Source organism: Sturnus vulgaris, chromosome 1, assembly GCF_052056855.1.
Source record: "Sturnus vulgaris isolate bStuVul1 chromosome 1, bStuVul1.hap1, whole genome shotgun sequence".
Taxonomy (NCBI): Eukaryota; Metazoa; Chordata; class Aves; order Passeriformes; family Sturnidae; genus Sturnus; species Sturnus vulgaris.
The window spans coordinates 134198802-134224826 of NC_142243.1; the positions used below are offsets into that span (position 1 = coordinate 134198802).

General features: G+C 37.2%; 1 protein-coding gene across 1 annotated transcript in view; it reads left to right on the top strand.

The window, feature by feature from the left end:
• CPQ (carboxypeptidase Q) overlaps positions 1 to 26025 on the top strand; it is a 141998-nt gene that overhangs the window by 31625 nt on the left and 84348 nt on the right. Inside the window, exon 4 of the mRNA XM_014879795.2 lies at positions 17925 to 18132. Within this exon, the coding sequence (XP_014735281.1) occupies positions 17925 to 18132 (208 nt within the window). The remainder of the gene's footprint in view (positions 1 to 17924; positions 18133 to 26025) is intronic.

The following is a 26025-nucleotide window of genomic DNA, read 5'->3' on the forward strand; positions in this document are numbered from 1 at the left end:
TGAGTCTTCTTCCCATTACACTCACGGAAATAATGAGTGAGCAGCTGCATGGTACTTAGTTGCCAGCTGGGGTTGAACCATGAAAATGCTCCACATTCCTCTAAAGAAGTCAAAATTACCTGTTAAAAATGCTTTCTGAAATATGAAGCACTTGAATTCAGATACCATCCAAACTATTACTAGTATATTTCTTGGTGTTCAACAAATGTGATGTTTACAATGTATTTTCTAATACTTAAAATTTTCTAATAAAACTCATAACAATGAACAGATAGTGGAATGTGCTTCAGAAACAGTCTTACAAAAAAAATATATGGTTTCAAAATAGCCGTATTTGGTATAATCAAAGAATATTGCAATCTATGTGTTGATTTTCTGAAAGCCAGAAGATGATCTGTCCTGTCTGTAGTTACTGTGCTATGCAGGATTGTTCAGTTGAAAGTTACAGTATTTTCTGTTTGCTACAGTATTTATGCATTTAGTATGTAATAAAAAGCTTAGAGGTGGAGACTGAAGGAACTGGCATTACAACTTTTCAAGATTGAATGGAAGTAGATGCCAAATGCATATTTATTTAGAAGTATTGAATCCTTAATTGATACTGGGAGCAGAGGTGTCATTTCCAAAAGCAATTTCAAGTGTAGATGCTGCTATGAAGCATTTTTTTACTGTGTACTTTTTGTACTCTCTTCAATTACCTTCACTTAGGGTTTCTTTTTAATATGGAATGTATTGGTTGATGTATTTTTTCCTATAATACAGAAGGTACTCAGGTCCAGTCCCTCCTTTTGGTTACTCAATGATGACTAGATCAGTTTCTCTTATTTTTAAAAGTAGGTATTGCTGTAGGCAGGCTGGATTTTCTTCTCTCCATGCATATTCCTGTGTTTTCTTCTCATCATCAGCTGTGTGTCCCCTTGTCTGTCCTAGCAGTGTGCTGTTCTGGATGGAATATGTGCTGGATGTGGTGCTTCTTATCTGTCAATGTCTGGAGCACTCTTTGTTCAAGTCACTTGCCTTTTTAATTGACTGGTGGGAAATACTGCCTTGCTGCAGGGAGTAGTGTGTTAGAAGGGTGAGAGATGAAAGGTAAAAACCTAATAAAAGATTTCTAAATGTGAAAGTAAGTCTTGCATTCTTACAATTTGTATGCTACTGCATTGTCAACCAGACCCTTTAGTTCTTTTGCCTGTGTGTTTACATGTTCACTGATGGTATGAATAAATGATAATGAGATTATGGAGTTTTCCAAAACATCCTGGAAGAATCATCTTAGAAGAAAGTATTCTCTTCACACTGCACTATCCCAGTTTCAGGTACATGGAAGGTGGAATTTCACAATTTTTCCTAAACTACATCAAGTTTGATGGATGGAGTTTTTTGTTTTATTTCTTTGTTTGAGGAGTTTTGTTTGTTTGCTTGTTTGTTTTTCAAATTTTTCAACCCCTTTTTAACAGGGGACTGCTTATTGTTATTTAATTACTCTATTTGCTGGAACAATGTAGGCCATTTTGTGATTTGATTTCTAGGTGATCTTGGAATATGAGTAATATTGATAGGTTAAAACTAGGTACTGTCATTAACATCGTATGCTTATTTGGGCTCATTATTAAAGCTTGCTGACAAGGTGGAATTGATGAAATCACAACATGAATTAAATCAGTGTTCTTTTGCTGGTAACTTGATGGCTGTTCCTTGTTCCAGAAATGGCAAGTGGCTGCCACATTGTCAAGGCAAAAAGTGTGAAGGGAATGTTTGACCTGGTGACAGTTTATTTTTCTTTAAGGTGTGGTAGTATAACTAAGCAGTAATAAAACACCCTGGGGATTCAAGCATCCCAATTCTTAATAAGGGCAAGAAGGGATGAATGTCATTATCCTCAGGAAAACTCATTGATGTGTTTGTACAAGGACTCATGACACTCATTGGTGACAAGTATTTGCTGTTGAGTTTCAAGGAGTGGATTAATTAATTTTGAAAAGCATTGCTAAGTGAATAGGAAATAAAATTAGCAACCACATCTTCCTTGACCTATGAAGAGATGACAGTAGTTACATGGTATTGCAATGTTATGTGGTGGTTGTGTCTCGTGGCATTGTCTGCCTCTTCTGTTAAATGATTCTCTTGCTACTTTATTGATAGCATGTAAGAGTGGGGAATTTTTATGTAGGAGAAGGTAACTGTAATTAATAGGTAATTAGCAGAAGGGACACCCTCCACTAGACTAAGCTGCCCAAAGCCACATCCAGCCTGGCCTTGAACACTGCCAGGGATGGGGCATCCACAGCTTTTCTAGGCAACCTGTTCCAGTGCCTCAACACAGTTGTGGTGAAGGATTTGGTCCTAATGTCTAATCTAAACCTATTCTGTCTAGATTATTTGCAGAAAAGCCATGCTGCGAAATGAGAGTGTCCACAAGGGTGACAGAGGAGTCCTGCTACTTTATACTAATAAAGGGACCCGTGGGGTCCCTCGAGGTTTTGGAGGATGCAGCCTCCTTTTATCCTTAACTCCCGACCACATGTTGCCCTCTTCCTTTCCACACTGATGAGGTACTAGGAAAGTACAGCCTTCCCAAACTGCCAACCACGTATTCCCCCATAAACATATATTGTCATTTTCCCCTAGAATTTGGAAGTTCAGGATATCTGGGTTTTGTGGATCCATAAGAAGTTCAGACTATCTGTTCTCTGCAATAATTCGTGTGGACCCATTTCTCCTATTACCCTAAAGTTAACTGTCTGGGTTCTGTAACAAACTTAGTGGCTTGGTTTTCCTGCAGACATTAAGACTCATTTTGAAGACATTGACACCCATTTCTCCTAAAGTTTGCAAAGCCATTCTGATTGGTTCTATCAGACCTACTAATTCCGGAAGACATTAACATCCTATTTCTGCTATCGAGGACCCCCATCCATTGAGTCTTTTGTGAAGACATTAGCACTCATTTTTCCTATCAGTTTGAAGCCATTCTCCCTTGTCCTACCACTACAGACCCTTGTAAAAAGTTTTTCTCCGTCTTTCTTGTAGGCTCCTTTCCTCAGTAACAATTCTCTGAAGCACTGGCAATTTGGTGGTGAAATATTTAAACATGGGTATTAGGAGTTAAGGGTAAAAGAACTGTTTTTAATACCTTTAAAACCTTCTCAAATTACATGTATTATTGTAGTAATTCAACACTATCTATAATATTTGGCCTTTTGTAGAAATCTGGGTACTTACTTTTTCTTTTTTTCTGCTTGAATAACTTAACTGTGCTGAGATTAATGATACATACCCTTACTGTAGTGTAAAATAAACTGATGGGTGTTCCCATTCATAGTGGATGTTTTTGTTTTTGGAAATACTCAGTTTACAAGGTATGGTTGAAGTTGAGCAGTAATCTGGATGACCACTCCCATGCTACAGCAGGCAGTGTTACTGAAGAAGTAGTGATGACAAAACTGTTTTCTGCTTTTTCGCAGCAGTTGTTCTATTTATTAAATAATCAAAGTGAAAGAAGATAGGAAAAGTGAAGTGTTTAGCTGTAAGGCTCCTGAAATTATTTGATTGTAATAAGCTAGCCATAAGCCTTTAGGCTTTTTTGTTTCCTAGCTGTACATTTTTGAAGCAATTCATAAATAAAAAGGTGTCCTTTAGCTATTGAAATGTTCCAGTATGTATTCTTCAGTGAATGTGTTCTTATGAATCTAAAACTTTCAGTAAATACTTCTGTTGTTCAAGAACCACAGATTAGATAATGTCATAACACTGTATCTTGTAATAATAACTCCTTTAAGGGCTCAAGAAAGAAGCAAAATTGAGTGCTTTTCTGAGAACCCAAAAAGGAAGTTCCCAAGAACCCTCAGGATAAATGCCAAGAGCCCTGTTATAATGTTTTTTTAGATGCTGCAGAGCAATCTCTCCGATATGCAAGAAATTCAACAGGGAACATATTACAAGGCCAAAACAGACCAAGTAGTACTTTGACACAGTGTAGAGACTTAACAAGGACACATATTTGGTGAAGTTCTTTTCTTTTTAGTCTAAATTCAGCATTTTATACTTACCTGAAATAAGATTTTTCCTTCACTTTTTCTTCCCTCCTTCAGTCTACAAGTGGCCAAGACACACCACCAGCTTGTGAAGCTTCAGTAACTCTAATCAAAAGCTTTGTCTGGATGAAAGCTGAAGTCATTAATGGTATGGTGCAACTCAAGATTTATGACTGAGGTCACATAGATGATCCATGTCAGTACATATGACACAAGACTAGTATATCATCTTATGGAATGTATGTGAATTTGAAAACCATCTCTTTTCCATTGCATTTCCATAATCTTAATTTCCCTTTTATAAAATCTCACTTCATTTTTTTTCTCCTACCATGTATAGTCATGTATACCTTTTTGTATATAAATTGGTTTCATTTGTATTCCTTATGGCTTGTTAGACAGGTCATGCCCTTCTCAACCTTGTTGATGATGTGTGTGCATTAGTGGCATTTTTCAGCTCTCAAGTGCTACCACAGGGACTTTTTACCACATCACCTCTTCCAATGCTTGGTCTGCTGCCTTTGGTTCCAGACATGAGAGATAAGGCGATAATCTTCCTTTCCCTAAAACTCCATGTCCAAGAAAAGTAAGGGCTTATTCACATCAGTAGTGATGGATTCAGCTTCCTCTTCTTGCTCTGCCATGTTTTCTGAATTCTGGGATGATACAGTAGTTTTACTAGGATTTCTTTTACTTTTTGGTTGGTTTTGTTTGGTGGGTAGGTTTAGTTGTTTGGTTTTGGTTTTGTTTTAATACAAAAGAGATGCATTTGGCCCTTAAAATGAATTTTCTGTCTTTGAAACAGTATCTTCCTATTGTGTTCTGAACCCTGAAGTCTCCTTTCCCTCCTGTTCTGCCTTTTCTTCCACTATGAATGCCAGGATACCCAATTTTTTGCTGCTGTCTTAGGAATCTTTCTTTGTGGGACCCGTTCTGTCTGCAGAGGGGAAGCAGTGATATGCTGAATAGGCAGTATCTTCTGTCTGCTTTGTGCAGGCTTGGGGAATGCATAAAGCATAAGGGCAGCAGGAAGCAGTGTGATGATTGTAGAGATGCAACAGTAGTGATGTAGCACGACTGAAGAAATCAGGAGGTGCCATTGATTATTTGTGATCACTTTTCACTTACTGGATTAGACTAGGAGCAAGAATTAATTGCAAGAAGCATCTCAATGAGAGACTGTCCTAAAGCAATATCCTGTGGCAATGGGATACAGCAGTATTGTCTCCTGTTCTACTAAGGAAGCAGGAACCAAGGATAAAACCCTTATTTGGGGTCTAACAAGAGAAAATAAGAGCAGCCCGTGTTTTATAGGTCTCTGGGGAGCTTGTGGAAAGATTCTAGTTATGTTTTATAGCGCTGTGCATGTTGTCTTGGTGCCCTTAGAGATATGAATTGGTGGTGTGCTGTGGGATTTGCTCTGCACTTAGAGGCTCTCCCTCCAGGATGTCTGTAAATTTTGACTGACAATTTGTTAATTTTTACTTTGCTTCCTATTTCTCCTTCAGGCCAACATGCCACACTGAATTCTGCAGTGCTGTCTTTGTGCTCATTTTTGAGCAAAGCCTAGCTGTCAAAAAGAGACTTAGAAAAATCCATTAGAAGAAATGGAGCCTATGTTTTAGGAGATGATCATATTTACAGTGGGTTCTTGTTATTTGCACAGCAATTAAGGAGTCAAATTTCAGGAAACTTCTTAATAATGAGAAATCTGTAGATGTTTTTTCAGTCTCAATCGCTCTTTGGCTTTTACCAAACTTTTTTCCTCTTTTTGCTTTGAACTGCATAACTGGGTTTTGGTGGGGTTTTTTTTGTTTCCAGTAGATGGGGCCTGATGTGACATCTGAAATCTCTGTGTAATTTCATACACCTGGCATATTTGTATGAAATTAAATCACTAAAACGAAAATGATGAGACCAATAAGAGCTTTCTGTACCTCCTTCTAGTTTTGACTCCTCCTGTTCAGGTATATGTTCATGTAATTGTGAAGTTTCATCCATTTAGCATACAGTGATACAAGCAATGTCCTGTAACTTGGTAGAGGTAGATAGAGGGCTAGTAAAATCTTTTTTGATAGACTGTTATCTAGAAAGATGCTCTGAGGATAACAGCTCTATTGAAATCCTAGCTTCCTCACCATTAACTTCCCAAGGCAAATCTTTAGCAATGTACTATTCCATTGATTTTTTTCTTGTCGTCTGGACTTTCCCAACATTACTGAGTCATACATTATGTCAGAGGCTGAATGGCCACGCATATCACAATTAATTCTGATCTTGTTTGAGTACCATGAGCACCCACTGTTTAGGTTTGATAGTATTCTGCAGCTATTAAGTTTTATTCCACTTTTGCATTACTGGTTCCTGTATATAAAGATGTTCAGTGTATAAAACTTCCAAGTTTTGGCTTTCATGTACTGGCTTATAAGGAGTTACAGCTGTGCTTGCTGTGGGTTGAGCACCAGGAACTTCAGCAATTTCCCGTGATTTCCTGTTTCTCCCCTAATCAGCTCCATCTTTCTTCAGTGCTGCCAACCTCTTCTGAGTCTGTATGAGTTGTGATGCCTATGAAAAGCTGTTAGTAAGTTCAGAACTCTCTGACATTATTATATTACATTATTATAATGTCTTGACCTATCAACTTCAGGTTTGTTTTAATGTCCTCACAATATTCAGTTTTCTTGATGACACCAGCAAGTGTCTCACTAGTATGTGGTGACCATATTTGTGGAGGATTGAAGGAAAACTTGACAGCACAAAGGCAGATAATGATTACAGAGAGGGATCCAAGTAATACAGTGCCAGTGAACTTGTTTCTCAAACTGTGTATTTATTTTCAGCTGCTGATAAGATCTGAGAAGTATGTGGACGGTTATTTTGTTTCTTTGTAATTCTCCATGTTTCTTCTGTAAAAGTGCAGTAACTGTGGATTTTATCTGGAGTGTTCATATCCAGAGCACATAAGCATTTGGCCCTGGACAACTGGAAAAGATTAAATAGTCCCAGAATGTTTGAATGATACAGAATTGGTGTTTGGGGTGTCCTAGCCTAAAAGTCTCCCTTTTCCATTAAAGAACAAAAAAAAAAAAAAAAAAAAAAAAAACAACCAAAACCCCCAAAACAAGCAAACAAACAAAAAAAAGTGAAGAGAGAAAGCATAAAGCCTATGTTTCTTCATGTATTCTGGGATTACTTTTAAGGTACACAGTGCCTCACTTTTTAAATTTTAGTCTAGGCAATGCTGAAACAGCTTGTTACAGAGGTCTATTATATAGATTCACCATCCTATCCAATTTTTTTTCATCTATTTTTCTCTTATTTTCATGGTTTTCCAGTTCTTATTTCACACTGAGTATTGTTTCTACTTCCTATATTACTCAAGATACTTTTTCTGCATCTCTTTGGCGTTATTCTTATTTTGATGATGTTACTAAAATTTATCTACATATTGCAAAACCATTTCAGCTTATATAAATTGAAGTTTTGTTTAGGAAACATGTTGTATCTGCTCTAAAGCCCCTGAAGTACTTTTTGCTCTTTTCAAGGTTTCCAAAAGTGAGCACAGCTATTCACAGGGACTTTGGCTGGATTCATATGCATGTATACAACATAAAATTTTATTTTGATGTATAGTCTTTTACTTATGTAAAACAAACAAGCAACCAAATATAGGTGGCAATTTTGAAATATATTTGATTGCTAGTCAACTGTTAACAAAGTTAATCTCTGGTCAACACTCCAGGCATGCAGAGGATTTGGAAATGCTAATTCCTCATTTTGTTTTGCCTTGCTTGCTTAAACATGTGATTAAATGTGTATGGTTTATTCCAACATATGATGATTTCTCTTTACAAGAATGCTTGCACTGTTTTTCAGAGAGCAGGTGGCCTCTTCTTTCTGCTGTTACTTCCACTTCCCACAGTCTTACTTGTGGCTTGTCCATATGGTAGGGTATTTCTATGTTCTTTCATTAGATGTTGTCTTCCCATAGGATGGCCTCACCCTGCTGTGTTTTCTTTACTACAGTGTATTTACTAAGTATGGCACACAAATTTTGACTTGTGTTTTTAGGAAGTCAGAATTGTTTCACAGCTTTTTAGAATTGTTTTCTAAATGTAGGCTGTTGTTGATAGCCAACAGTAATAATGGGTTCTTCCCTGTAGAAGCAATGTCTTGTGCTTTAGAAGTGTAACCATTTCAATTACTTTAATCATTTTCTCCAATTTGTTTTCTCCTTCAAATCCAATCAGTCACCTGCATTTCTCTTATTGTGTCCATCTTGTTGCATCAAATACTAATGTTTTTGTGTTGCCTGCAGGGTATGGCTAAATGGTGAAAATCCTTCTCCATCTGGTTTATTAAATGAGAGGTGCCAGCTCCTGTCTCTGCTCTGCCAGTGATGCCAGCTTTGATTACTTGCCTGTTGTCCACTCCTCCAGGCGTCTAATACTTTCTCTCCTTTTGTTTCTATATTTAGGATGATGGTGCAAACCTAAAGCTGTAACTTTGTTCTCTTCTGACTTTGCCTTTTAAATCTGACTTTTGTTCGGTATTTATAGATTGTTTCCTTTAGCTGGTTAGGTGAGTAGAGTCTGTGACTTCTGCTAAACTGTTTCACCTTGCCTTTATTTCCTGGTCACTACCCACAGTACTTCTGCCTTTGCTGTCTAATGTGAATACTGCAAATACCCAGTGAAACAGATGAAACAGAGAGGTTGTCTTTTATATGCTTCTGTTCATTATTATTATTAAGCAGGATTAAGCTTTGACTGCACTTCATGGCTTTGTAATCTATTGTGAATGCAAAAGAAGAACCTTTCTTCTAAGAATAAAGAGCAGAAAGGAACCACATAATTTCTGACATATTTTTATTTGTATTTCTTCACATTAATTTGCTGTGAAGCTGTGACTGTGTCTTGGTTTAATCTTATTTCTTCAAAAAATTTAATTTGCCAATTTAAATATACTTAAATATACTTTCTCCCAATGGCTGTTGAAGTTGTTCCAACCCCCACATGGGAAGCTCCCTTAGAGAGAACTTCTCTCTGAGTTTCTTCTTCCCAAGTCAACCCATCACAGACAGTGAAGCACACAAAAATATTCCAACAAGAAATACTAAAACTATGTACTGTTTAGCTCTGAAAAATCCAGATTAATTCTAGACATTTGTGCACTGAAGAGCAAAAGGATATTTTTGTCAGATGAGGGAGAGTCATCATGCAAATCAATAAAACCCAGGGGTTCTGAAGTTCCATTCATCACTCTGCCTTGTGTCCCTGTGGGATCTTGAGCAGGTCACAGAATTATCTCTCTTTCCCTGTTTATAAGCAATATTAATATTTCTTGAATGTTAATTTAGGATAGCGTTTGTACATTGTTTCCTTTAAAGAAGACGACGTTACCAGTCAACTCTTCTAAACTGTGTTTAAGTAGTCAGGAATGGATTCCACAACAATTTGCATGTGCCAAAACCAAGTAACAGTTGTATTACCACGTAACAGTGGGTAACTACTGCTGATAAATAATCTATTATATAACCATGGTTTTGTGTTTTTTTTAGGTTGATTGTTGAATTCTGCTAGATTGAGATTCAGATCTGTGGGAATGCTCTGGTGGGAGGTGGATGACAGAGAATACAGTTCATTATGTAAAAATATTGTATTTTCAAATGAAAAACGTTTAAAAATAATTTGTTGACTGTAATTCAAAGGATTTCAGTTCAATTCAGTATTAATTCACCATGAGAGAGTTAAACCCACTGAAAAGAGCACGAAGGAGCTGGAATTTTGAAAAAGTAAAAGGCTTTTTTCTTAGTAACAGTTTTATATCATCAAGAGCAACATGAACTTTAGAAATCAGGTTCTGGGATTCAAATGTGATTTTGCCAAAAATCTGAGTTTGGAAAGAGTGAATTCCCAGGAGAGATGTAACGAGGCTTTAGTTGTTCTTCTGTAGTCTATGTGTTGCTTGCACCTCTTCAGGAAGCAGTTTGTGATCCTTCTTTGAGGACAATTTGTATCTCTGTCTGAGTGCTCCTATCTGCAGTCTCTATAGAAGGAAAGAACAATTTTTAGGGCTCCCGGTTTGGGGTTTTGAGAAGGCTGAAATTGCTACTGGGGGGACACTGGAGTGCCCGAAATTATGTGAAGGGACCAGGCAACTTGAGTAACATGCTCTCTGTTTCCATGAAGAGCATTAGAGGCATGTAGGTTTGTGCTCAAGCTCAAAGATCTTGAGAAGGGACTCAACACTGTCCACATGCAGCCAGAGTCCTGGGCAGTGGAGTTCATCTGAGAGACCATCCAAGGCTGTAATTCCACAAAACTATGGGGAGTTTTTTTCCCCCCTCTTCTTTTATAAGTTTAGTTTATAATGCAGACAATCTATGAAAACAGAAATGGTGTGCTGCAGTGTCTGAGAGAATGCTAACATTTCAGTCTTGCCAGAAATGCAATGTGAATAGGCAGACCCATGAGAAAACATTAGCAGAGCTACTTGGAATAACAAGTGCAGCTGCAACTTATGTTTTTAGAAGTGTAACTGTTTTTCAGTGTCTTAGATTAGGTTTCAGTCATGCAAATCTGTGTATGGTACTTCTGAGTGAGTCAGTGATGGATTCCTTTAACCCTTCCCAGATAGTGTTATTTTTTATTCCTTCACTATTTTGATTTTACTTAATGGAATGACTTCACAGTTAGTGAAAGGATGCCAGAATCCAGGCAATTGCAATAAGATGACAAGAAATTGGAGAACACCAGTGGAAAGCATTAGACTTGTCGGTGACGTTTGTCTGTGGAAGTTTCCTGAGAAAGGAAAGGAGAACTCCATTCAGTCCTCTGGAATCTCCCACATAAGGTGTCTGAAGCTTTTGGTTTTGTTTAACTTTAGTCCAAATATGTTTGTGGCAGAAATTTTAGCCACAAATGCACTATTATTTCCACATGAGTTTTTCAGGCCATTACAAAGGTTAACAGGGAGCAGAGCTTGTGAGCTGGACAGTCTGACTGTCAAGGTTTCATAAGGGTGGTCCTAGATAGGTCTATTTTCCCCAAAATATTTGACAAATCATGAACTTCCAAGGAGAAGTTGTTTAAGCAATGTTTTTGCAGCAAAGCTGCTGAACAGTTTCATAGCTCTGGCAGCAAGAAGTGCTACTGTGTGATTTGCAGTGTATCCTGGGTCACATCAACCATCAATTGTTCATTGCAGGGATCAAGCACTGTCCCCTTAAAACAGGAGTTTTGTTAATAATGGTATTAATCAGTGTATGGGCTGCATCACAAGATTCACCTGCAGGTCAATGAAACTTTAACTTCATGCAGATGAAATTATTAAAAGCTCACTTTGAGAGCTGAGTGTACAAGGGCTTCGCAAACTGTGGGTGATCTTTGGGCTGCACTTACAGAACAATTGCTTTGATAAATAGTTATGAATTGCACACATTTGGGTTTGTCCTGTGGAATTCAGCATCTGTTTATAGACAAGTTAGATTTGAAACAAGTACAATTTCCAGTGAATAATTTAAGTAACTCCACTACGCTTACACAGAAGTGTAGTATGGAATATTTTAGAGGAAGAAATTTTAGCTTGACAGCTGCAAGTAATTCAGCCTGTGTATATTAGCTTGTAAAACACAGTTCTGCTTCTTTCTAAGTAGGTGTAGTTTTTTTCAAGATTTTCTGTTTATAATATTCATGAAGTTATATACATGGTATCAGTGTTAACAATCATTCACAATCAGGAAGATCATTTTCTTGCACAGTGTACTTTGTGGGGTGGGGGAATAATAACTACTTAGTACCTGAACACTGGGAAGAAAATTTCCACTTTTTATTCTGTTATGTCTTGCAGTGTTGCACTAAGTGATCCTCAGTGTTTTCCTGTACTGAGCCCTAAGGCTGAATTACCAGGGCTGAGTCATGTTTCTGGTGTGTGTGTATATGCCTGTGTGTGGGACAGCTTGACCCTCTCTGCTGCTCCCTATCTCTAATGAATCAAAGACTTGGAAGGACTGATATGGTACCTGAAAGCTCTAATGCTTCCTCACACCTATTTGTGCTTGATAATTTTGATGTAAAAGTTAATTCTAATAATGAAAGACATCATTAAATGGAGACAGTATGAAGAGCAGTATTCTAGACAGCGAGCTCCTAGTTTGCTTTTGTATTGCTAGCCTTGTGATGCTTCTTTGTCTGATTTGCTGCTTTCCAAATAAAGAAAATGAGGAGAGTTTGTTGTTTTGGGGTTGAATTATTTTTTGTTTGTTTGTTTGGATTTATTTATATCCTTCCTGTGGGTATAAAATACAACATCTGTTCTCAGTGAGGTTTTTTGAATTTGTTCTCTGTGCACATTGGTCTCTGGTGTTAGAGGGGGTCACTGAAGATATAAATAAGACTTGTGCTCGAGGCTGACAAGCTAGGAATTCAACCAAAAAAATTAGAAACAAAGCCTATGAAGCCAGAATCCTTGCAGCTGCTGGCAATTTGGATTGCCAGTGGTGTTCACTCCAGGAGCCCACTCCTAATGTACCTATTGTAGTGCGAAGCAGGCAGCTGCATTCTCACAAGGCGGGGATATAAACACAGGACAGAGCTTGGTGATTCGTACTGAGCAGGAGGCCAAACAGGTGTATGGCTTAAATAGTTCCCTCAAGATGTCAGCTGCTGAGGAGTCATCCTCATATCTGTAAAATCCAGCAAGTTTATTTTTCAGTTGAAGAGCAGCTGATGCAAACTTTTATTTTCTACAGATTCTTGGAAAGCTATTCTACTTTCCCAGCAGTTGGACAGTCTCAGGGCAGAATTAATTGAATTTCATTTGATCATTTTTCTATTCAGAGTTGTTATCTGCTTCTTGTTTGGCAAACCATATCTAATCCATACTATTTTTACTTATTGAAGAATTCTCTTGGTGTTTGTGTTACTGAATATTATAGTGAAATATAAACATATATGTGTAAGTTACGTTCTGTAACATAGGACATATATAATTAAGGCAAAGCTATTACGCTTTTTTGGTAAAGCTTAATTTTATTGAGTGCCTAGAACTCACTAAATGCAGTTTTCTAAATTTAAATTTCTAAATGCTAATTTAAATGGAGTCCATGTGGTAACTGGACTTCCCATCTTCTTCAAAGGGAATTTCCTTGATAAGGCTGGTAGCTTCTGGAGCCTTTCTTACACTCCATTACACTTGTGCTGATGCTGCACCAGTTAAGGATTGGTGCAAAGAAATCTGGAAGAGACACTGTGTGGCTGGTTTCCAGATATTCTAATCTTTGTAAAAGACTACTATTTTATTTCTACTATTTAATTAATTTATTTAGTATATTTAATTCCATATTTGTATAGTATTTTTGCTCTTCAGTTTCTTAAAATTTTCTGTGCGTATTCCTATTTGGTTTTGAATTTGACAGTCTTGATATCTTTTCAACTTACTGTAAGCCAACAATCAACTCCCACAAAGACAATATAAGAAGCAAGCAAAGCAAGTGAATCTTGGTACAAATGATGACAGAAACACAAAATTAGGCTAAATTTATTTCTTTCATATTTTGCCAAGTGGTTGTAAATGGAGAATAGTCTTGATTTTATTTTTATAGATCTAATTCTTCTGAGAAGATTAACAATACTTTTGACATTTTGACTAGTTGCAATTACAGTTGGCCTCTCTGTCCAGATAATGGTGAGAATCTTGGAAGAACATACAGTTGGAGTGCAGACAAGGGTGACTTCTGCCTTGTAAGGACTTTATGGTGCTGGAAAAGGGGATTTACTTGTGTGGAGTTGAGGTTTTGTCATGCTGCTCGTGATGCAGAGAAAGTTACAGCAGTGAGGCAATCACCAATAGCTACTCTCCATAGGTAACTGTGAGGGCAAGATGTGTAATTTTCCTTCTGTTTTGCTACAGCATGTTCCATCACCCCCTTTAAAGTGTAAAGCTTTGTATGTGATGAGGGGATTTTCTGTGATATGTAGAATATATAAGTGAAGAAACAAAAGCAAAGTATGTGGAAGATGTGAGCCTGTTACTGAGTTAAGGCTGTGATCTTGCTGTGGGTATAGTTAGTGATTAATGTAGTCACGGTTCTATTCAGAAATGTATTTTATTAATTAAGTCAATATTAACAAACTGGCTAATCTGATTTGAATTTTTAGTTTCCATGTGGTTCATACTGTGAATTTTGCATGGGTCCTGTGGAAAATATTAATTAGAGCCTTGCAATGTGTTTGTCTGAATGAGCAAACTTAGACAACACTGGCAATACTTAGAAAACATTGATTTTGTATTTCCCAACTCTAGATTACTTTCTGAGGTTGATGTGAAGAATGATGCATTGGGGGTATGTGTATACAAATTATGGCTGAAATAAATCTTTCTAAGCTTTTGTATAATCAAGTTTTGATTGGTTGGGGTCTTTTGTTCCTTTTAGCCGTGTTAGAGTTCCTGTAATGTCATGCTTACTTTTCCCTGTAGGAGATTGCTATCACTTCCCAAGGCTTCAACTTGAGATCTGTTTTCCATCAGAGCATCCAGTTTAGCTTGAAGCACTAGTTCTTACACAGTTTATTTTTTCCCTAGGCATTTTAGCTTATCTTAGAGATAAGGGTTGGAAGTGCAGGAGCAAAGTAATGGAGCATGCGAGTAGCGTGCGAGCTACCACAGTAAGAGGAGTTAGAACTGACCTGACACCAGCAGCACATCTTTTCATCCACAATTTTTAGTTTCTCCACATTTGATTGTTTTACTCAGAAGAGAAATTAACTAGCTTCTTTTTGAGTTTTTTATCCTCCCTTTACACTTTTGTGTAAGATACAAGCCACATCTGTTTCTTACTTGTTAACAGAGAAAATATTGAGTTGGTTTTTTTCTCTGCTTTTATTCATATCATGACACTCTTCTTAAATACTTGCCAAGATGTAAAATGTAGGACTTTATCAAAAGCAAAACTCAAACGCTTTATTTATCTGAATTTTGTCAGGTGTTGAACAAGAATGTCAGGGCCAAATGACTATGAGTTTGTAGTAACATTAAGATGTTTTCAATTAATAGTTTAAATATGGATGTGAGGTGATTCAGTAGATGTAAAATCGAAATAAGTGCTTTTGTTAAGTAAATAAAAATAATGGAAAAAGTACTTAACCATCTTTTTTGAGCGCCAAACTATGATATTGGACTGGGGGTATCAAATATGAAATAGCCTAATTACCCTTAAAGTTTTGCAGAATTAATTTAGGGTTTGTTGGATAACAGCATTTTTCAGAGAGTGTGTTTGAAGCAGACACTAACATCACTCCCAGGTGTTAGTGGGAAATGCTAGATGTGCACTTTGCTTACCTGTAGGTACCAATGTTGTAAAGTTGAATGCTGATTCAGAGTCAGGGTTCTTTATAATCTCTATAGTTGGTTTTATGTGATGCTTTCCTTTAATTTCCTTTTCAAGGTGCAAGGAATAGTAAATGCAAGACAGTTTAATTTTTTTTTTTAAATAAGATCCTTCTTCTTTTGAAATAATAGTCCCAAAATCATGTTTGTTCAGACTCGATGAAAAAAACCTTTCTTGTCATCCCCTGCTCCCCCCCCCCCCAAAAAATTCTTTCTCTGATTTTCCCAAACTACATCCTGTTTGCCCTGTTGTGAGCCAAACTCAGGAATGCTTCTCTCCATCTGTTACACAGAGTCTGCTAGTAGTTTCTATTTTGTTAGCTCTTGCTCAGGTCTTGCCATATGGTCAGTAACCTTCCAGTTCTTGGTTATCTCTGCATAAAAGACACTTAATTTGCTTTACTTCGATTTTTTTTTTTTTTATGTACTCTTTGGCGCTTTCTTAAGCAATTTATTATGTAGATGATATACTTAACATGATATGCTTACATGATGTGCTTTGCATGCATGTGAACTTTAATCAGGTGCATCCCAGGATGCTTAGTGTCTGCCACAAATGTTTTCTATGTGGGTTCATCTTGTAGCATTAGGAATCTACAGTACTCTGGTATTGCTTTGTGTCTTTGCACTGCTCGTGCTTAGGGTCTGTTTCCCTTTTTGTAGAAATAATTTGGGCAGTCCTCTATTCCTGTCAGGTCCCAGTATCATCTGAGCTGTTGCTGGCCCTGCCTGCCCGTGCCAGTATGATTTAATTTGGGTAGTAGGGTTTACTTTTGTAATCTTGGCAGAGTAGTAGTTTGAGCATACAAATGGCACTTCTGGGTAACTTCAAGGTTTATTTTTTGGGCTAGCTGGGTAAATTTTGTACCTGCAAATGTTCCTTCACTTGAGGTGTGTAAGCATATGTGGATCATAGTGAGTTGTCAGAAACCTTATCCGGAGCATCTGCAAGAAATGTGCTTGTTGCTTAAACTAGAGAAGAAAATACAGTGTTACTGATTTCTTTTTTTGAGCATGTGAGAAATAACAAGGACCTTGAAATCAGTGGTGAAACTTGAATTACTGCAATTCAGCATACACACCATGTTAGTACTAAGACACAAACTTGCCAGAAGATATAGGCAAAAACATTCATTTAAAATTACCATAAACAAACAGTTTCTGCTCAATTGTTGAATGTAGAATTTGGGGTTTTTTAACATTAGTACATGAAATTGTAATTTTTTTTTCAGTCTGTTTATTTTACATTGTTTGGAAAGTCTCTTGATTAACATGCTGGATTTATCCCCAAACACTCAAAGAAATATTAAGTTATCACAGTTTAGAAGTGGGGATGAGAAGTGCCTTTTTTTTTCTGACAAAGAATAAAGAAAAAAGGAAAAAAGATCTGAACTTATAGGTCTACATGAGTTTATCCCACTTGGGGAGTATTACATAGCACAGGAGAGTCCAAGTTTCAGGTTAAAAGTTATTTCAAAGGTGAGCCATGGGTCACCTGACCTGCAAAGCTGATGGGAAGAGACACTGGCCTTTGATTGGGGTTCAGTAAACAACTGGGAGCAATAATATCCTGATCCTAATAACATCCTAATAGATAGATTGGCCTATACTCTGAAGAAGCTCTAGCAAGACCCCTGTAACTGGATTTCAGTATTTCCATGTGAAATAAATATTTATACATACCTACTCTACAGGTTATGTTATTGATTACAATATGACTTGTTATTGTTGAGGAGGATTTATTCTTCTAAATAAATAGAACTGAATAATGTCTCCCATTTAAAGTTTTACCTTTTTATCTATAACCTTACAAAGTAGGTTTCTCCTTTCCTCCTTGATATATCTCCTCCAGGAATTAAATGGGGTGTTTTTTCCAGTTTGGAAGACTTAAAAATAACACAAGTTAAACTTTTTTGTCTGTTTATATGTATAAAAAATGTGTCTGTTGCTGTGAGAAGGCTCACAGGTGAAGATTTTTGTGCACTATGCATTGTTCTGGGCAACTGGTTTTGGGTGGCCCACTGGAGCAGGGAGTTGGTCCAGATGATCTCCAGAGCTTCCTGCCAACCTAATCTGTTCTGCAATTCTGTTATTTGGAAAATAGCATTAAAATTTAATAGTGAACTTTAATTTCATTACTTGTCACAGGAAAAAGAATGCACTTCTGGCAACCTGGTCATTTAGGCTTTTCATTGCTTTTCTTTCTGGTAAAGCAGTGAATAGAGTGTTATATCAAAGCATGACAATGACCTAAATAGACCTGACAATGAGTTGATTTCTAGACATAGATAATAGTAAGTCAGATATTTTGACTAGTGTAAAAACATTTGATATATTTTGTCAAAAGGTTTATTAAAAATTGTAGCTATATCCCTTTTGAGAGTATGTGGGGATGGTCATGAATATATATATATTTTTAATAATTCTATGGCAATTGTAAAAACATTACAGGAACGAAGTTGTTAAAACTGTGTTTTGTTGATTGTTTTTTTTTTTTAACAGCCCACATACTGGGGAGCAGAGTTACCAGCCTGATGTACCCCAGATTCCCACTGCTTGCATCTCTGTGGAAGATGCTGAAATGATGTCACGAATGTCTCTCCGTGGCACTAAGATTGTTGTGCACCTGAGGATGGGAGCTAAGACTTACCCAGACTCTCTATCCTTTAACACTGTGGCAGAGATAGTTGGAAGCAAGTACCCAGAGCAGGTGGGTGAAAATATACAAAAAACTCCTCATTTTTTTCTTTGAAAATATAAAATAAACAAACAAAAAAACCAGCCCTTTTGAAGAAATCCCTAAAACAAGTAACTTTTATTCACATGCTCTTCTATATTTTAAACATCTTAGCTTTTCAGTCTTTTTCAGGTAACAGGTTTCAGGCTATGTTTAGCAGGTGTTGTATGTATGTTTGGAATAAACTGTCTGCTCCACAAATTCTGTTTGAACATTATGCAATTCTACATTGTTGACTTCCATTTATAAAACTTTTCTTCTTGCTTTCTCTTTTCTTCCAACTTTTTAGCTAAAAATCATACAAACCAAACTCATGGTGCTGAAGGATTTGTGCCTGCTACAAAGTCTTCTCTGTCAGTTTACAACAGGGAATTATTTTTCTGGCAGTACATTTTATTGTGAAAATGTTGATGCAACCTCAGTTACAGCAGCACTCGAAATTGCTGCTCGAGTACCTAATGAGCCACAATGCTTTTTTATACTTTGTACTTTTATGGCTTCAATGGAGAAGAAGAATGTCTATCTCTGACCTTCAAACCAGGCAAGAGGTTTTATCTATTTAAGAGATTTTCTTTTCTGAGATGGCAGTTCAGTAGCTCTGGCTTGTGGTGTCTACAGATCCTCAGTGCTGGCATGAATGTAGAGTTTCAGCAGCTTGATCACTGGGCAGGGAAAGAAGAGTAACTGCCCTGATGACTGCTTGGTTTACATAAGGTCACCTGTGAGTCTTGCTTCGTGAAACACATATTTACCAAGTTAAATGTTCCAATTTTCTAATTAGGGTGCATTTAATTTAATTTTATGTTATCTGCATTTTTAACAATGTTTCTAACCAGTTAATAGGCTATCTTCCCTGAATTATGTTTGGTGTATTTCAAAATTTGGCATTTCAATTCAGGTTATGAAGTGTTCAAATGCAGACTTGAAAGATATGTTAAGGTGCTTGCCTGGACTTGATTCTCTTTTGCTGTCCTGCTCTGTTTCTTTAAGTAATGAAGTGGATTGGGATCTCTTCCCTACTTCCACTGACAAGCTCACTTTTTTTAAACACTGGGCAAAGGCTTATTTACAAGCCCCCTGCTGATGATAATGGGAGTGGTAGTGGACACACTTTGAATATGTAACCAAGAAACAGAAAAATAAAACAAGTGAATGTTTAGGTTTTTTAGTACTCAGTTCCTTTTGGAGCCTTAATGGGTGCTTTGCCATGCTCATTCCACTGCGTTACTCTGGTAAAAATGGGAACCATCTTGGTATTTAGGCAATAAAATACATTACAGATCCAAGCTCTTACAATGCACTCTATGCCAAAGTGTTTCAAAACACAGTACAAATCCAGGGGAGCAGAAAGGTGCCATTTCCACAGGCCAAAATTTCAGTTTAAGTTTTGAATTGAAACAAACCCAAATCTGGATCTCTGAACTCTGGGTGAGAAGTCAACAGTGGGTGGTGTTACTCTTACAAAGGTCTAAAGTAAAACAGTTTAAAATTAGGTTGAAACCTGTGAAACATAACTGGTCACAGGTATTGCAACAAATTGTAACTTAAAGTTAAACCTGATACTTAGTTGAAAATGAGGGTTGCTGTAGGACACTGAAGAAAGTGTGTGAAGTCTGATGAAAAGTGATTCTGCTCAAGATGTAACTACATATTTAGGTATACTTGTGTTCATCTATAGATTGACCAGAATTTAATATACTGCTTGATTTATACATAATTCATTAACTCCTTCCATGTGATTTTAACATATTTATTAAAAACAATCACCATGAACTGAAATAATATTTGTCTGACAGGCTTATGTTATAAGCGATATTAATTATTATTATTAAAATATGTTAAAGGAGAAAATAACTTTTGTCTTACCTTCTTTAGGGTTTTTGGGGGGGTTCTTTTTTGTTTTGTTTCGTTGGTTTTGTTTTTGTTTGTTTTTTTTTAATTTGACCACTTTTGCAGCATATCCAGTTCTGTTCCTCCTTTTTCAATAATTTTTCCAAGTGCTTTATCTGGATTTTTGCATATAGCAGTTGGGGTTTGGGGGATAAAAGTAGAAAAATGTTAAGGAAAACAGAAGAACAGTAGTTGACATATTTTTTATATATTTTCCTAAAGGTTTGTTGTATTTTAGACTTAGCATTCTGAAAGTCATTGTTGCTTCAAGAAATGTTGAAATCACCAAAACAGATACTCAGAATTGTTCAAGTTGCAAACCTTATTTTAAGCACCTACGCTTAACTTCAACACATTTGCATTTCCAAGTAACCTAAAGCAGTAAGAGAAATGTTAGTACTGCTTTGTGAAGCATCAGGCTCTCAGGGGTGCATTCACCTTCGGAGGTGATGATGTGACATGAGCACAGATGTCCTGTGTCTTTTTGAGCCATCTCTGTACTCAATGTCAAGTCCTTTTGAGAAATTAACCCACTGATCCTTCAGGTTTCCTTCCTGCTTTATCCTTTCTGTTTGGCTGGCCAGTAGGCAGTAAGCAAACATTCCAGCTAGAAAAAAAATGTATGGTAAAACCTACTGCGAGCTGCAACTTTGCATCAAGTTTTCAGGTGGTGTAAAAAGCATCTAAACAGAAAAAGGAAATGGATTTTGTCATGCTGTCAGTAAAGTTCAGTGTCTCACCAATGTCTCTGCTCTGTTTATAATTGTATTATTCATTCTAAGTTAGGAAAGAACTGTTTACCCCAGACAAGACTCTTGCTATGTCAGAGCAGGTGTGATTGTGCGTGCTCGGAGCAGAGATATCCACCCTCCTCATGAGAGTTGAGGTCCTTGTTTAGTGCCTGCTGAGGCCTGATTAACTTGTAGGTGCCCAAAGGAGGTGAGCCTGTGCCTCTAAAATAATGAATTCGAGATCCACCTTTTCTGCATATAAACAAATGAGGAACAGTGGGACCAAACATGCTGTGACTTGATGTCCTGGCAACCATACTGAGCTTGGGATCACATTCTCACGGTGCTTAGGACACCAGTGAGAGCAGAAAACCTGTGGGCTATGGGACTTAACATATTTAAGCCTGTATGGCAATTGAGCCAAAGAGTTTGTGAAATGACAAAGGTATGGTAGCAGAACCTGCTGAGGTCCAGGCTATTGCAGATTAGAGACATTTCCAGTTCATTCCTGACTTTTATCTTGGAGGAGTATTTGAGCACTCTTGCACCTAGGCCCATGCTGTTAGCATCCTTTTGTGCAGTATTGTGTGTTGGTAAGATGTTTTATTTAAACTGTGTAAGCTGACACTGGAGACTGACTGACCGAGAAATTCACAAGTGAACTAATGTGGTTTTCATTTGAAATTCAGGCAGAGCTGGCAGTAAAACATGTTTGTCTTCTCATTTTAATACAGATGTAACGTGATTGGTCTTAAAGTGCAGCAGCAACTGTTCCCATCTCTGGGGAAATGCTATAAATAGCAGCTGTTTGTTGTTAATCTGGCTTCGATGTACCTAATGTGCCAAGCATGGAACCACAAAATATATGATTAACTGAAAAGGTATCAAAGTGGATAAAGTTATAACTCTTCTACAATCTTGAGTTTCGGTGTCCTTTCATACTGTGTGTTTCTTGGTGTGCAGCACTGTTTTACTTATCCTACTAAGTGATGGAAAAACTGTTTCTTAAATGCCCTGCAAAGTACATAAATTTAATGGCCGCTCATTATTCTGTGATCCAGGATAAATACTGTAGAGCAGAAACAGAGGAGCTTATAAGTGGCCTTTTCAGAATCCTGGAGAGCTGTTCCAGGAATTCACTCTACAAAGCTTTTTGGCCTCCTGTTTTTATGGAATGCCATATCTATAGTATGTACCATTTGAAAAGTCTCCATTTTGAACACCAAGGACATGAAAGACCACTGAAGAATGTACTATAGCTTAGTGCCAAGTTTGATCAGTGCTTTGAAAGTAGCAGTCCTAGGGTTGACCTGAGAAACAGAGATGCTAAGGTAGTAGCATAGATTGTGAGGTTTATTACCAGTCTGTGATTGAAGTAACAGAACCTGTTCTGCAAAGGACATAGATGCTTATTTACTTTTTCATTCTTCTTCCTTTCCCAGTTTCAAAGATCAGCCTTGTCTCAGTTTTGTGATACTGGGCAAAGATCCAGGGAACAAGAGAACATGAAAATTGTCCAGGCTTCTGAGCTTGTTAGGCATTCATGCACACAACAGAAGAAATAATTTGTAGACCAAAAATCCACCCCAACCTCAAGAAAAGAAAATCAACACAAAACAACCAGACTTTTCTGAAGATGTGTGATACTCAGTGCAGTGTTGTTTTATGGCCTGGCATCAGTTCTACATATGTTAACAAAATGTCTATCCATTATCTCTTTGATGTGGCTTCCAGATATCCCTATGCTCAAAGTAAATCATGCATACAATAGAGCTTTGAGGAGAAATGTTTTAAGAGCCTGATGCCATCATGTTATGGCTCCATTATCACATTTTCTCCATGTGGATTGTTTTGCTATTCATTCCAAAATGTTGAAGGGTTTCAAATACAATTCTGTGAGCCTCTCTACTGTGACTGTAAGCTGATACCTGTTGCTGCTACAATATAAGTGAATTTGAAAGAATTAGAAGATCATTATGGAGATTTGATTTTGAAAGTTTTGAGAGTGCCAGCCCATTACTTCATGACAGTGAACTGATGGGCAAGACACATAGAAAAAGAAATGGTAAAAAAGAAACAAGAGAAAGGATGAAGAAAGAACACTGACATTGTTAGGAAATTTATTTTCTTTGAAATATATTTGTTGCTATTTGCTGAAATAAGTAGTACCTCTGGGTGTGTTTGTTTTATTAATAACTGGCTTTCATACTATTAATTGGAGGTTGTTTTTTATCCTATGCCTTGTGGGAGGGGAAATATTGCTGTCATTTGTTCTAAAACAGAGGTCTTGTCATGATGAAAACATTAAAATTAATATGCAACTGATACGGAGGAAATTTTTTCTTTGTATCATGATAATTTTTTGTTTATTTATTTTAACTACCAGAAGGCTTATCAGATTTTAAGACTAAATTGTATGCTGAATTTTGTGGTGTAAATCTTGCCAAATATTCTAAAACTTGAAGCACCTTTTTAAAAACCAAGAGCTGCTTGAAAGCATTTAATCTTGCTAGGGAGAATTAGGCAGTAGTTTGCCTTCTGATTAAATGGCCATTGCACCCTAATGTAGTTGTGTTCTTAGAAACTTCAGTATCTGGGTATGCAATAGCTACAACTTAATTTCATTTGTAAATAAGGGGTTGATGTTGCTTAGTGGCGACAGTTGAAGGACATTGTCCTACTAGAGCTGGGTGTGGTGGAAGAAGTGAATGTTTATATGTGGAAGAAAAATTCAAAACAACTTAGATATTTTCAGAAATTATTTTCCTGATACAATTTTTCTTGAAGGAATCAGTTTAGGTTCACCAGTGTAGTGTGACCTTTATGAAGTTCATGTATTTTTCAAATGACCAGACTGTTTCTATAAGTGGGCAGGAGAGTGGGGAGATGTGGTAGCAGGTCAGGGTGATAGCAGTCTGTGCTGATCTGGAAGATACCTGAAGCTGCTCTGTGTCCCAGCGATACCAGAGGAGGACTAAGGGATGTGCTCCACTAGGCAACACGTCTGGGCAAGCCAGCAACTCTTTGAAAGGGTTCTCCTCTTGCCAGCTGAGGCACAGTTGCAGTCACTGCAATAGGAAGGAAAAATGTATTAGTTTTAGTGACCACCAATGCCTGCTCCACAGGGAGCAGCACCTTCTTAGAGTCTCAACTCACTGGCATACAACTGGCAATGTCCTAGGTCACTGCATCACCAGGGTGACAGTGACAAGGGATGAGGACATCTAGGTGACCTTCCTTACTAGAGTCAAGTGGAGTTTGGAAGAATTGAATGATGCTATTGCCCTGCTATGTATATTCTATTTTATTCTCCTGATGTAAGTCTAGCCAGTGGGCTTCCTGCCTTCCACCTGAGTGTGGTCATAGATATCACCTGTACATGACAGCTGGCTGCCCATTCCAGCCCCTTTCTTTATTTTAATCTAGACTGGTTTATGCCCAATGCTGCTTGCTTTACCTTTGCTCTGGGCACTACTCTTCAGAGTGTTTGGCTGTGTTTTAAATCCTTTGCATCCTAAACTCTAACCAGCTAAACTCTGAGACTAGAAATTTAACATTTGAAGTGCTTATTCTGTTGGTCAGCAAATTCATGAGAGCATGCAGTTTTGTAGTCCTTTTGATGGTGTGAGTATAAACAGATATACTATAACATTTTTTATTTCCATCCGTTCTTTTGTCTCTACTCCCACACAGCAGTGTAAAGAATTACTGTGGGATTTTATTTCAGTAATAATTTACAAATACACATAGGATTTACAAATGGTTATGAAAGCTCTTTTCCTCCACATTGTAAAAGTTATCTTCTAAAATTACACTGCATCTTTCTTGCATTCTGATATGCAAGAATATCTAAAGGATAGTCCTGGGTTTGGCAGATGTAAAACTTGCCTGAAGCATGAAGTAAGAAACACCACAATATTGAGGAGGAAGGAGGAAAGAAATATTTTTCTTTTCATTGTGAATAAGTAGGTGCCAGAAAGACTAGTGCCAAGTGTCAAGGATTAGTCTCAAAACAACTGTTCACTACAGGGCATTGTCAAATACCTGTGCTTGTATGTTTGTATTTGTTAGCTACAAACTATATGCTTGACCTTGTACAACAGGAGGAGGACTACCAAGACCATCTTTTCATGAATGCCATGCTAAAAAGCTACATTTTATCCATGCAAGTCTAATGGAAAACTCCTTGTCTAAGAGTATGTGGGTTGGATATAGAGAGAGGGCTGCTCAACACAGATTCAGAGATTCCTGCTTGCAGGACCAAGGTGGAAGATCTGACTGTGAGATTTTACCTAGTGACAGAGCTAATGTTGTTGATGGAATGAAAGAAGAAATGCTAAAAGAAGTGAAATGTAAAATGATCAGGTTGGGACTGAGGTGAAAGGGGGAAAGAATTTGGTCGGCTAATCACACTGAGATACTGAGAGTTGTTACTCTAAGAATTGTGTGATTGCAGCAACTGAGATGTTTATTCAAGGATGTAGTGGAGTAAGTAGCAAAATTCATAGTTTTGGTGGGCAGAGAGAGCTGGTGAAACATGGAACCAGCTCCTGAATTCTGGGTCAGCTTGTAGGGTTTTAGGCATCACATTGCTACTTTGTGAGATCTGGGAGTGGGGAAGTGTGGTGTAAACAGTAAGCTGACACAATTGGTGTGGTCTTTAGTGGAATTGTTCTCAAGACCTAGGTTTACTAACAAAGTACATGCTTGAAATGTTAATATCATTTGTTCTTTTTAAAATACCACTGTTGTGTAGTTTATACTTTGGTCTAGAAGAAGGCCCCCAGGCTTCTGAGACCTTAAAGGTCTTGAACTTGGCCACTCTAGCTTTATTTTAAATGTAGTTGCAATGATGCAGATGTATTTGCTATGGTTTGGCAAAGCAAAATACCCTGTAAAACACATAATACCAGTAAAATCTGTCTGAAATGCTTGTTAATAATATGTTAAAGATCTTGTGAGTCTAGCAGGCATACATCTTGATTAAATCAAAGAATGAGTTTTTTTCATAGAGTTTCTCAATTATTGTCAGTATTTATACCAATATGTCATAATGTAATATGTAAGTTATCTAGAATTTCATGTGCACAAATATAATTCCAATTCATTGTAACAGGTAAATGGAATTTTGGACAAAAATCTTGGTTGACTCTTTCCAATAGTATTTGTCACAGATGAAAAATGCAAAATGTGTTTAGAACTCAGATCCCATTTTTTCTTTACTGAAGTCAGAAAGGAAAAAAAG